This window comes from Crinia signifera, chromosome 4 (assembly GCF_055691185.1).
Source record: "Crinia signifera chromosome 4, ASM5569118v1, whole genome shotgun sequence".
NCBI lineage: Eukaryota > Metazoa > Chordata > Amphibia > Anura > Myobatrachidae > Crinia > Crinia signifera.
In genome coordinates this window covers 332,083,127-332,097,115 of record NC_139220.1, presented here as the reverse complement: position 1 = coordinate 332,097,115, position 13,989 = coordinate 332,083,127, and the positions used below count along the sequence as shown (strand labels likewise).

The 13,989-nt window shown below is 46.3% G+C and overlaps 1 protein-coding gene across 1 annotated transcript; it reads right to left on the bottom strand.

The window, feature by feature from the left end:
* Window positions 1–5,005: 5,005 nt before the first annotated feature.
* LOC146075995 (uncharacterized) lies at window positions 5,006–12,722 on the bottom strand. The gene has a single exon (XM_083185752.1). It carries the CDS (start codon window positions 11,290–11,292, stop codon window positions 9,826–9,828), a length of 1,467 nt encoding a protein of 488 aa, XP_083041878.1. The 5' UTR covers window positions 11,293–12,722; the 3' UTR covers window positions 5,006–9,825.
* Window positions 12,723–13,989: the final 1,267 nt, after the last annotated feature.

The window sequence follows — 13,989 nt, the reverse complement described above, 5'->3', positions numbered from 1 at the left end:
TCCAAGCGGGGCCCTGACCTGGCTGTCCTCCAGACCCGCCTGGGAATCATTGAGGACCAGACCAGGCGGCAGCAGGGGAGCGTCTGGGCTATAATATGCAGGTCCCTGATAATAATTGACCGCAACTCTGAGGCAGTGCATCGGCCTAGATCGTTTCCGCCCAGGTGCAAAATTAGCACCTCAGGGACTCCAAAGTCCCGAACTGACCGTAGCAATAGGCCCTGCAACGCTCCCCAAAGCATGCCATGCACTCCCAACCATCGAATCATTCGAGCTTTCGCACGCATACCCTTAGTCAAACTCTCACACGCTTTTGACGCCCAGTGGACAAACGAGTGTCCCATCACCCACACCGTCTTGACGTCTCTGCGACCTGCAAGATGTAAACAGGTTAGGACGCATGCCATCAACATCTCGCCGCTCTCAACAAGTCAAACACACTGGAGAGGGAGAGAAGAGAAAGAAACCGTAGCCGACCAGACCTTGAGGCACACTGCACAGAAAACCCCCGGAGTAAACTATCCATGACGCCATGTCAAATTGTAATTCAGCCGAATTGTGCCCCCGGGGGAAAGTGGACCACCTCAAGACTCCCGCTAAAGTGAGACGAGTACTTATGCGTCCAGTCGGCTACAGTCAGGCAGTTGGACAGATAGACCAGGCCGAATGTATCTGCGGAATGCTGCCGAACGCCATCGACCCAGAGACTGTATCTCTGCGTCGGATTGACCCCCAGCAGCGGCAGATGTGGCCGCCCCAATCCGAAAAGAGTGTGTTCCAAACTCCCTCGGATCAAGGCCAAGCGAGACCAGGGCACGCCCCAAAACGTGGCAGAACTGGTATTTGGTCAATGAGGAACCATCCAAGTGCATTAGCCATGCCCCCGGGCAGTCGGGCCGCAACAGGGCGTAGGCGCTTGCCATCGTCACTGGGCATATCCCTTCCACCGGGCACGGCTGCAATGACAGCCATTGACCTCTCCCAGCCTGGTCCGTCTTGGAACGCCGGACCCGGCACCAAACCAAGTCGACCTGAATTACCACGTCCTCTATCAACAGAGGCGAAGGCCGCTGCCTTGACGGGGCTACCAGCTCGCCAACCCTGAAAGCTCCGTGGAAAGCCATAGCATATGCCAGGCGAAACAGTTGGACCTCATAATCGGAATGACATATATCCCTCACTGCCCCCAATAAAGGAGGCAGCAGGGACACGTCTATGTGCCGTCTGCTATCCGGAGCCACAGGGCAAGCGCGGCGCCAGCCCCTCAAGGATCTAGACACCACAAAAGACCGGCCGGGGTCCTATCTCCCATACAGCGATGAGAAGAACGACACACCGGCCAACAGCCGTCTCAGGCTGACACAGTCTGCCCCCTGGAGCACAAACTCCACACAAAAGCCTTCATGGCATCACTCGGGGCCTTACCTGCCTGAGGTGTGCGCACTCTGGGCATGCTGGGACCCGCTACGCGCTGCTGGAGCCCGCCGGCCATCTTGCCACACCGTGGGAGCGCCTAGCGCAGCCCCTGCTGTATTCCCCCTCGCCCTGGTACCCCTCCTGGGACCTGCGCCGCCACCGGGGGAGCCTCCGCTATCCCCGGCGGGCGCACTAACATACCTGCGCGGTCGCGGCCTAGTGCCGCGGGTGACCGCGTCATCGGCTGATGACGCGGTCACCTGCGGCACTAGGCCGCGACCGCGCAGGGATGTTAGTGCACCCGCCGGGGATAGCGGAGGCTCCCCCGGTGGCGGCGCAGGGCCCCCCTCGCGCACCCGGTCTCGCCGCCGCTCTGCCTCCCCGCCCAGCCGGCTCGCCGCCAGCCGGGGCAGGATCAGAGGGGGAGCCTTGATGCAGGTAACGGGCGGGTGGGTTACGCGATCTACGCGGGCGCGGCATAACTAGGCCGTTCTGCTGAGGTGCACACTGCAGTGACAGAAAGGCTGTCAGAACCCCGGAAAAGAGTGAGATAGGGGAGAGAGAGGAGAAAGATATATAAAGAAAGAGGAGATGTGAGGATTATGAGGAAGTTAAAGGAATTTAACCCCTTCCTGACAGAGCTAGTTTTTGCGTTCCTGACAGAGCCATTTTTTTCAAATCTGACATGTCTCACTTAAGTGGGGATAACTTTTTTTTGCTTTTACTTATCCCAGTGATTTTGAGATTGTTTTTTCGTGACACATTGTACTTCAAATTAGTGGTAAATTTGGGTCGATACAGTCTGTGTTTTTTTGTGAAAAATACCAAAATGTCGTGAAAAAATGGAAAATTTAGCGATTTGCAAAATGTTAAATTTTCTGCTTGTGAGACAAATAATCATACCACTCAAAATAGTTAATAACTAACATAGACCATATGTCTACTTTATGTTGCCATCATTATTTCAACTTCCATTTCATTTTTTTGGACACTAGGAGGCGTAAAATATGAATAGCAAATTCTCAAATTTTCAAGAAAATTTCAAACACTGATTTTTTTAGGGACCAGTTCAGTTCTGATGTGACTTTGAGGGACTTGTATGTGAGACACCCCCATAAATGATGCCATTTCAAAAACTGCACCCCTCACAGTATTCAAAACAGCATTTTGGAAGTTTGTTAACCCTTTAGGTGTTTCACAGGAATTAAAACAAAGTGTAGGTGAAATTTCAAAATTTCATTTTTTTTGCAGAGTTTCAATTTTAATACATTTTTCTAACGAATACAGTAGATTTTACTAGAGAAATGTGACTAAAAATTGATTCCCCCAATTCTTTTGTTTTCATAAATATCCTATATGTGGCCCTAGTGTGCACGGTGACCAAACCACAGGCTTCATAATAGAAGGAGCACCTACTTGATTTTGGAGCCTCCTTTTTATGAGATTATTTTTTAGGCACCATGTAGGTTTCTAGGCACCATAAGATGCTAAAAGTTAGGAACCCCCCCACAAGTGACCCCATTTTGCAAACTACACCCTTCAGGGAATTCATCTAGGGGTATAGTGTACATTTCAAACCCCCAGGGGTTTCACCAATTGTGGTACAACTGGGCAGTGAAAATAAAAAAAATTAATTTTTCATTTTCACAGCTCAGTTGTATCAAAATTGGTGAAACCCCGGGGGGTTTGAAATGTACACTATACCCCTTGATGAATTCCCTGAAGGGTGTAGTTTGCAAAATGGGGTCACTTGTGGGGGGGTTCCACTGTATGGGTGTTTCGGGGGTCATTCAACCAGAATCTGTGCTGCAAAATCCAAAAATCACTCCTTCCCTTCTGAGTCCTGCCATGCACCCAACTGGTATTTTTTGGTCACACATGAGGCATTGCCGTACTCGGGAGAAATTGGGGCACAGATTTTGGGGTGCTTTGTCTCCTTCATTCCTTGTGAAAATGAAAAATTTTGAGCCAGATCTGCATTTTTGTGTAAAAAAATGTAATTTTTTACACAAAAATGCAGTTCTGGCTCAAAATTTTTTATTTTCACAAGGAATGAAGGAGACAAAGCACCCCAAAATCTGTGCCCCAATTTCTCCCGAGTACGGCAATGCCTCACGTGTGACCAAAAAATACCAGTTGGGTGCATGGCAGGACTCAGAAGGGAAGGAGTGATTTTTGGTGGCGGAATGAATGGTGGGTGCTATGTCGCATTAGCAAGACCCCCGAAGCACCAATACAGTGGAACCCCCCCACAAGTGACCCCATTTTAGTCACCAGCTTTGGGAGGGGGGCTGGCGCTGCGGCTGGCGGGGGGGTGGGAGGGGTGCTGGCGCTGCGGCAGCCGGGTGGGTGGGAGGGGGGCTGCCGGGTGGGAGGGGGGGGGGGGGGCTGGCGATCGGTGGGGTATATACACACACACACACACATATATATATATATGTGTGTATATATGTATATATATATATATATATATTTATATATATACATATATATATTTATATATATACATATATATACACACACACATATATATATATGTGTGTGTGTATGTATATATATATATATATATACATATATTTTCAGTGCATATATTTTATTGTACACCTTTTTCAGCAGCTTGATGCTGCTGCTGCTGCTGCGGGGGGGGGGGAGGAGGGCAGCGCTGCGTGCGCTCCAGACGCTCCGGGGGAGCCGTTGGAGCCGCTGCTGCTGCCGGGTGAGTGCCCGGCGGGTGCGAGGGGTGGGCTGCACATCGGTGGTGATCGGTGCTGTACCTGACAGCACCGATCCCTGTGTTACCGAGCGGCTTAGCCGCCGGTAACACAGGAAACGCTGTGAATGGCTGTTCAGATTTGAACAGCCAATCACAGCGATCGCCGACCGGGGGGGGCACCCCTGCCCCCCCTGGGCGGCGAGGGGGGATGTCTGCTGTCAGGGACAGCAGACATCACCTAACTGTCACTGCGTCTCTAGACGCAGTGACAGTTAGAAGTCATGACGTACATGTACGTCAAATGTCGGGAAGTACTTCCCGACCATGACGTACATGTACGTCAAATGTCGGGAAGGGGTTAAGCAGAATCAAAATAGCTGTACAGGAGGGGTTCTGAACACACCTTGCAGCCAGGAAATTCGGACCAGAGAGGCAGATCACCTGACCCTCTGGCTATTCCTAACTGCAGGAACTCCTCCCCTGCTCCCTAATTGGCTATTGCTGCAGCATCATAGCCCCCTTAACAAACACAACTTAAAGTGCAGGCATCTCGGATTCCTTCAGTAGTTTATGGCACCTCTAGCTTAATCAGCCCTCGGTTCTCTTTTTCTCAGATTACTGATCATCTCTGAATCAGGCCCAGGGACATAAGATGGCCAAGCTGTTATGTGTCACAGCAACTGATCTAGTCTGAGTGTTCCATCTGGAGGACAGCAGACAAGAAAGGACCACAGCAAGCAGGGAATATAATGCATCTCTCCTTGTACTGAGCAATCCCCGATTGGCAGGTAGTCGCTGTGGTTATATGTCAGCACCAGTAATAAAGACATCAATAATCCATTTGCTGAAGGATAATTAGTTTATTTAGGGTGTTATTATAGGTTACCAGATGGTCATCACTACAGGACCACCTAACTATCTGTAACATGTAGAAGAATGTACAAAGTATTATAGAGAAACAAAGTCTATAGTTATACAATCGGTAACAGAATCCCATTTATCCAGATCAGCTTTTATTCCCCTGTTCTGGGGACAGCTACTAGTAATATACATGGTTATTACAGATATTGTTAGATCATCGTCCTTCAGTCTACATGCAGATTATATCGGTATTAGAGATGAGCGGGTCCGGATCCCCGAGATCCGACAGATCCGAATATCAGGGATCCGGGCCAGATCCGAGCCGGATCGGGAGTTTCCGCCTGAATTTCGGACCAATAACGAGGCCGAACGTCATCATCGCGCTGTCGGATTCTCGCGGGAGCGGGATCTTATAAAAGACGCTCGCGCGCCCCGCCATCTTCACTTCAATCTTGGAGAGGGAAGAGGGTGGTTGGGAAGCTCCGTGTGCTCCGTGACCTGCCCTGTGCCCTCACTGCCCTGTGCTGTGTGACCTGCCCTGTGCCCTCACTGCCCTGTGCTGTGCTCCGTGACCTGCCCTGTGCCCTCACTGCCCTGTGCTGTGCTCCATGACCTGCCCTGTGCCCTCACTGCCCTGTGCTGTGCTCCGTGACCTGCCCTGTGCCCTCACCTCACTGCCCTGTGCTCCGTGACCTGCCCTGTGCCCTCACTGCCCTGTGTTGTAGACTTGTATTGAGAGTCAGTGACTGTTTATAGGCCTGAGCCCTGTAGTGTGATTTAACTAACTAGGTGCTGCAGTGCTCACACGCAGGGGCTGCAGTGTCCACTGTCCAGGGGCTGTCCTGTGGCCCGTGCCCTGTTGTGATTTATTTAGCCCTAAGCCCTGTGTTGTGATTTTTTTAGCCCTGAACCCTGTGTTTTTTGTGATTTAACTAACTCAGTGCTGCAGTGCTCACAAGCAGGGGCTGCAGTGTTGCTGAGTAGTACACTGTGTACAGGGGCTGCAGTAATACAAGGGGCTGTGTCCAGTGTGACAGCCTATATCTTATCCATTGTCCAGTGTCACGAGTCACTCACGACATATATCCTGTGTCCTGTCCTGTGTGATGACTGATGACATATTTTGTGACCAGAGTGACGACATCTATCCTGTGTCCAGTGTGATGACATATATCCTGTGTCCAGTGTGACGACATCTATCCAGTGTCCAGTGTGACGACAATATATCCTGTGTCTAGTGTCACAACATATATCCTGTGTCCAGTGTGACATGTAATGTGTGCCGGCATATATCCTGTGTCCAGCGTGACATATATCCATTGTCCAGTGTGACGACATATATCCTGTGTCCACTGTGATGACATATATCCTGTGTCCAGTGTGACATGTAATGTGTACCGGCATATATCCAGTGTCCAGTGTGACGACATATATCCTGTGTCCACTGTGACGACATATATCCATTGTCCAGTGTGACGACATATATCCAGTGTCCAGTGTGACGACATATATCCAGTGTCCAGTGTGACGACATATATCCAGTGTCCAGTGTGACGACATATACTTTATCCTGTTTCCAGTGTGACGACATATATCCAGTGGCCAGTGTGACAACAATATATCCTGTGTCCAGTGTCACAAGTCACAACATATATACTGTGTCCAGTGTGACATGTAATGTGTGCCGGCATATATCCTGTGTCCAGCATGACATATATCCATTGTCCAGTGTGACGACATATATCCAGTGTCCAGTGTGACGACATATATCCAGTGTCCAGTGTGACGACAGATATCCTGTGTCCAGTGTGAGGACATATATCCTGTGTCCACTGTGAGGACATATATCCTGTGTCCAGTGTGAGGACATATATCCTGTGTCCAGTGTGACGGCATATATCCAGTGGCCAGTGTGACATCTAACCATTGTGTGACGGCATATATCCAGTGTCCAGCGTGACATATATCCAATGTCCAGTGTACAGGAGCTGTGTCCAGGAGCGGTGTCCAGAGGCTGTGTCCAGTGTGACGGCTGTGTCCATTGTCCAGGGGCTGTGTCCAGTGTGACGGCTGTGTCCAGTGTACAGGAGCTGTGTCCAGAGGCTGTGTCCATTGTCCAGGGGCTGTGTCCAGGGTGACAGGCTGTGTCCAGTGTCCAAGGGGCTGTGTCCAGTGTGACAGGCTGTGTCCAGTGTCTGTGTCCAGTGTCCAAGGGGCTGTGTCCAGTGTGATGGCTGTGTCCAGTGTAAAGTAAGAAAAAGAAATAAAAGTAATAAATAAAATAAAAACACATTTTTGGAGGATGATGGAGGAGGAAATAGTGGGAGTGCTGAAGCTGCTACCACCAGTCATGACAAGGCCGATACCTCTTTGTATTTGCTGTTTGGAGCATTTCTCTTTTTTTGGGATAGTTTATTAAACTGCCACCCTGTCTGCCCCTGCAGTGCCGCTCTGCCAGGTTGGAAGTGTAAGGTCCACATGTATGTGATGCCCACTGCTGTCGCTTAGCTTAGTCATCCAGCTACCTCGGTATACCCTTTTGGCCCAACTACAGTAAATGAAAACAATTTTGTGAGCTGTGAAGTGATCAAAATTGACTAGAAATGAGTGGGAACTAATGTTATTGGGGGTAATAATACTTTAGGGGCAAAAACAGGCCCAAATTCAGTTATTTTAGCCATTTTTATCATTTTTTCATAAAAATCCAGATCCAAAACCAAAACCCACAAGGGTGGTTTTGCCAAAACCAATCCAGATCCAAAACACGAAGGGAGATCCAGATCCAAAACCCGAAAAAGTGGCCGCCGCACATCTCTAATCACTATATACTGTGTCATAGTAACGTGTATACTGTTACTGGGCTGCTATTTATTATGGAGGATGTTAGTATTAGCCTATTACACAATGTGCTCTCCATCAGACCTGGTTAATAACATGTGAGATGCAAGGATGTGCTGTAACCCATAGCAACTAGAAATCCACTATTAGCAGTCTAGTGTCAGCAACCTAACACATGTAATAATGATTGGTTACTATGTGATACAGGTAGTACATAGTATTCAGAGAGAGTGAGGTAAGGCAGCAATATAGAGGCATGAGAGAAAGGAGAGAGGCCAGAGGAGACCTGTAGGGTGGTACACGGCCGTAATACAGGGTTCCTATAATCAGTGGTGTAACTATAGAGGGTGCAGCTGCTTTTTTTTATTGGGGGGGGGGGTCCCCAAAGGCAATCCCACTGCAATATATTTTTTATCTGTAATCACTGCATCACCAGCAGTAAACATACACAGGGAGGGAGGCAGAGCCCAGCAGTGTATGTACACAGGGAGGGAGGCAGAGCCCAGCAGTGTATGTACACAGAGAGGGAGGCAGAGCCCAGCAGTGTATGTACACAGAGAGGGAGGCAGAGCCCAGCAGTGTATGTACACAGAAAGGGAGGCAGAGCCCAGCAGTGTATGTACACAGGGAGGGAGGCAGAGCCCAGCAGTGTATGTATACAGGGAGAAAGGCAGATCCCAGCAGTGTGCGTACAGGGGGGTAGACAGAGCCCAGCAGTATATGTACATTAAGGGAGGCAGAGCCCAGCAGTGTATGTATAGACGGATGGAGGCAGATCCCAGCAGTGTATGTAAACAGGGAGGGAGACAGAGCCCAGCAATGTACATACACAGGGAGGGAGGCAGGGCCCAGCAATGTACATATAAAGGGAGGGAGGCAGAGCCCAGCAGTGTATGTACAGGGAGGGAGGCTGAGCCCAGCAGTGTACGTACAGGGAAGAAGGCAGAGCACAGCAGTGTACGCACACAGGTAGGGAGGCAGATCCCAGCAGTGTATGTACACAGGGAGGGAGGCAGAGCCCAGCAGTGTATGTACACAGGGAGGGAGGCAGAGCCCAGCAATGTACACACACAGGGAGGGAGGCAGGGCCCAGCAATGTACATATAAAGGGAGGGAGGCAGAGCCCAGCAGTGTATGTACAGGGAGGGAGGCCGAGCCCAGCAGTGTACGTACAGGGAGGGAGGCCGAGCCCAGCAGTGTACGTACAGGGAAGAAGGCAGAGCACAGCAGTGTACGTACAGGGAGTTAGGCAGAGGGAGTTAGCAGTGTTGGTAGAGGGAAGGAGGCAGAGCCACGCAGTGTACATACAGGGAAAGAGGCAGACCACTGCAGTGTATGTACACAGGGAGGGAGGCAAAGCCCAGAAGTGTACATACATACGAGGAAGGCAGAGCCCAGCAGTGCACGTACACAGGGAGAGAGGCAAAGCGCGGCATTGTACATACAGTGAGTGAAACAGAGCAGGAGAAAAATATTTGCTGCATTCAGAACATTTATATGGCTTCTCTCCTGTGTGACTCCTCTGATGTTGGACAAGATGTGACTCCTGGGAAAAACATTTGCTGCATGCAGAACATTTACAGGTCGAGTATCCCGTATCCGAATATCCGTTATCCGAATTATTCCGAAAACCAGATATTCCAGAAAGTTTTTTGCTAAAAACTCACTGGGGACATTTGTAACAGCATCACTGGGGACATGATATGTAACTGGCACTATATATGTGCAAGACAATGATTGCTTGGCATTCAAATTCAGTGCTGAGATAGTACACACATTTTGTTTCACGTTTTGAAACCTTGTTTTTTGAACAAATAAAATATATTTGTGTGTATTTTATGTGGTAATAAAATATATTTGTGTGTATATTATTTGTTTATACAGCAAAATGCAAGATACTTCAAAATACATCATTGAAATATTAAAATATTCCCGAAATACGGAATAATCCGTTATCCAAAATTCTCCTGGTCCCAAGCATTTTGGATAAGGGATACTCAACCTGTATATGGTTTCTCTCCTGTGTGACTCCTCTGATGTAGTACAAGATGTGACTTCTGAGAAAAACATTTGCTGCATTCAGAACATTTATATGGCTTCTCTCCTGTGTGACTCATCTGATGTAGGACAAGATGTGACTTCCGGGAAAAACATTTGCTGCATTCAGAACATTTATATGGCTTCTCTCCTTTGTGACTCGTCTGATGTTGGACAAGATTTGACTTCTGGGAAAAACATTTGCTGCATTCAGAACATTTATATGGCTTCTCTCCTGTGTGACTCGTCTGATGTCGGACAAAAACTGACTTCTGAGAAAAACATTTGCTGCATTCAGAACATTTATATGGCTTCTCTCCTGTGTGACTCCTCTGATGTAGTACAAGATGTGACTTCTGGGGAAAACATTTGCTGCATTCAGAACATTTATATGGCCTCTCTCCTGTGTGACTCCTCTGATGTTGGACAAGATGTGACTTATGGGAAAAACATTTGCTGCATTCAGAACATTTATATGGCCTCTCTCCTGTGTGACTCCTCTGATGTTGGACAAGATGTGACTTCCGGAAAAAGCATTTGCTGCATTCAGAACATTTATATGGCTTCTCTCCTGTGTGACTCCTCTGATGTTGGACAAGAAGTGACTTCTGAGAAAAACATTTGCTGCATTCAGAACATTTATATGGCTTCTCTCCTGTGTGACTCCTCTGATGTCGGACAAGCTGTGACTTCTGGGAAAAACATTTGCTGCATTCAGAACATTTATATGGCCTCTCTCCTGTGTGACTCCGCTGATGTTGGACAAGATCTAACTTCTGACAAAAACATTTGCTGCATTCAGAACATTTATATGGCTTCTCTCCTGTGTGACTCCTCTGATGTTGGACAAGATGTGACTTATAGGAAAAACATTTGCTGCATTCAGAACATTTATATGGCTTCTCTCCTGTGTGACTCGTCTGATGTTGGACAAGATTTGACTTCTGGGAAAAACATTTGCTGCATTCAGAACATTTATATGGCTTCTCTCCTGTGTGACTCCTCTGATGTTGGACAAGAAGTGACTTCTGGGAAAAACATTTGCTACATTCAGAACATTTATATGGCTTCTCTCCTGTGTGACTCCTCTGATGTGTGACAAGATGTGACTCCTGGGAAAAACATCTGCTGCATTCAGAACATTTATATGGCTTCTCTCCTGTGTGACTCCTCTGATGTGTGACAAGATGTGACTTCTGGGAAAAACATCTGCTGCATTCAGAACATTTATATGGCTTCTCTCCTGTGTGACTCATCTGATGTATGAGAAGCTGTGATATATATGTAAAGCCTTTGTCACACTCAGAGCACACATGTAGATTCTCTCCTGTGTGACTCCTCTGATGTACCAGAAGCTGTGATTTATATGTAAAGCCTTTGTCACATTTAGAGCACACATGTGGCTTCTCTCCTGTGAGACTCATCATGTATGAGGTGAGAAACAAATTAGTTGCTGAAGGTTTCTTCTATCCAGAAAATAAAATAGTGTTTGTTCCTCCTCCTGAGGTGTAAGGAGATATGATGTATTTAGTTGGCTTGATCGGAGAACAATTTCCCTTTCCACGTCCTCTTAATTTGAATCCTGCTCCTTATATGTCCTGTAAGAAAATGAATATATAAAAACATAATGTTACCAGGATAACGCTACTTATATTGTATAAGCTGTAAACTAGGCAGGTGGGGGAGGGTACGGTAATAAACCTTAAACCAATAAATGATTGTAGAATAGAGGGCAAAGACAGCCACATTGTGGTGGAAGCAAGGGGAAGGGAGGAAAAAGGGAACAAGGTATAAGACAACTACTCACTCCAAACATTAACAAAACAAAGGATACCACGGGCACCGTACACTTTATTGGTACATTCTGTCTAGAATGGCAGGAAATTCAAACCATTCTCTACAAACATAACAATATTTTGAAGACTTGCTAAAGTGTTAGAGGAACGTATCCAAATCAGTTGGAGGAGATGTAGTAATCTAGGAGATGTCCTGGTTCATAGCCACCTTGAAAGAGTCCATGTCCCTAAAATCCACAAAAAGGATCCTATAAATGCGGAACCTGCAAGGCCTGTGCTATTACGGTACCCACAACTTCCTATTGTGACAAATTCTATAAAACGTGGAAAATCCAAGATTACATCACATGCAACACGGTTGGTGTTGTTTATAATCTAAAATGCCCATGTAATTTACATTACATTGGCAAAACGAAAAGACCGTTACATAGAAGGCTGATGGAACACATATCCAGCATCAAGAATGCAAAAAGAGATCACCTGCATGAAGCCACTTACACCGGTTGCTAAACATTTCCTTAAGTTTCATCAAGGAACTTCAAGTTTTTGGATGCAAAAAATCTAAATGGGCATCAGAAGGGGCAACCTGGATAAGGAATTGCTAAAACAAGAGGCCAGACTTATTTTTCTGATGAATACCCGGACCACAGGTGGTCTAAATGAGGAAAATTGTTACACAGCTTTCCTATAATTACACAAACTATGGGGCAACCTATATAACCATCATTTGGTTAGTATTTCCTAATGTAATCATCCAATTTCCAGTGTAATCATTTGTCATTGGACATTTTCTCATGTTTAATAAATATGCATACTCTAATGAGGAAGATATGTATATCTATAAAATTGATATCAAATATTGGCTTCAAAATTCCACCAATCCCCCAACCAATTCACTGAATGACACTATTAATTTTCAAATATGGTACACATCACCATATAATTATTCGTAATTATCACACACTCTTGTTATGATATAAATATCTCATTTATGTTAAGGTTTCATTTGATTCACACATTGTTTGCATGTTTCTCTCACCATGTCATATATTTTATATTATTCCAATATCACCTAATAGATTAAATAAATGCACTAATTCTCTTTATTATAGATAAATGCACTAACTCTTCTCTTTATTAATACAGAAATACACTTTCTTGTCAACTATTTCAACACAATTGATTATTAATTCTTAGTCATCAATTTTACACACTTATTCACAATATTTTCCAATTTGTTAATAGTTTATCACATTACGGATTCATATTACCCTGTAGACCACCTCATTACTGAGTACTATATCAAACGTCATCTTTTTTAATACATCTATCTCTTTTTTATTTAATCATGAGGCACGGTGTCCATTTTTATTATCAATGCAATTATATCTATCTCACACAGAGACTGTTCTACACAGCTAACAAATCTGCAACATCTCCATCTATACAATATATACACTCATCATGAGATTACCTTTATTATTTATTTATTATAGTTGATTAAAACTAGGGTCCTACTCCAAATTCTGTAGCAATTTATAGGAGGTGAGAAAATATATTCTAATAACTGAACATACGACTCAATTTCTGAGCGAGAGAATATGACACCAAGGGTGACATTAAATAGGATGTGATTTTTTTCACACTTTCAAAATCGCCCATGAGGTGCGTATTCTGGAAAAAAAGTGCGATAAAGTTCGTTAATGGGCAATTTTTAGGCATGAAAATGTGCGAATTTGAGGTAATGTGCGAATTTATGTTTATAAAAAACAAAACGTTGTGAGGTCCCCCCTCTTGAGGATATTGAGCCGGACCTGGTTCCAAAAATACGGGGGACAAAAAGCATAGGGGTCCCCTTTATTTCTGAAACCAGCCACGGATTCTTGGACCGGTCCTGGTTCCAAAAATCTGGGGGACAAAAAATCTGGGGGTCCCCCGTATTTTGAAACCAGCACAGGGCTCCAACAGCCCGCGGTGTCATGCCACAGCCAGAGGACACTTTTTATATAAGGTCCCCCGGCTGAAGCATGAGCACCGTGGCTGGTCAGCCTTGGCTGAGGTACCTGGAGGAGTGGGGATCCCCTAACAAAGCCCCCACAAGCTTCACCCATCCAGGGCTGAAGCCTGGCGCTGTCACTGGCGTCCGTGGCCAGTGGACGCCGGCCTGATAGGGTTACAACTCACATACATAAAATTGCTTTATGCAGGAGAACTAAAAGTGCCAGCAGACCTCCCCACCATGCTGGGACTTGGAGAACCACAAGTTTCAGCATGCAGGGCATTAATGGGCCCACTGGGACTTGTAATCCACCTGTAAAAAGAATGTTA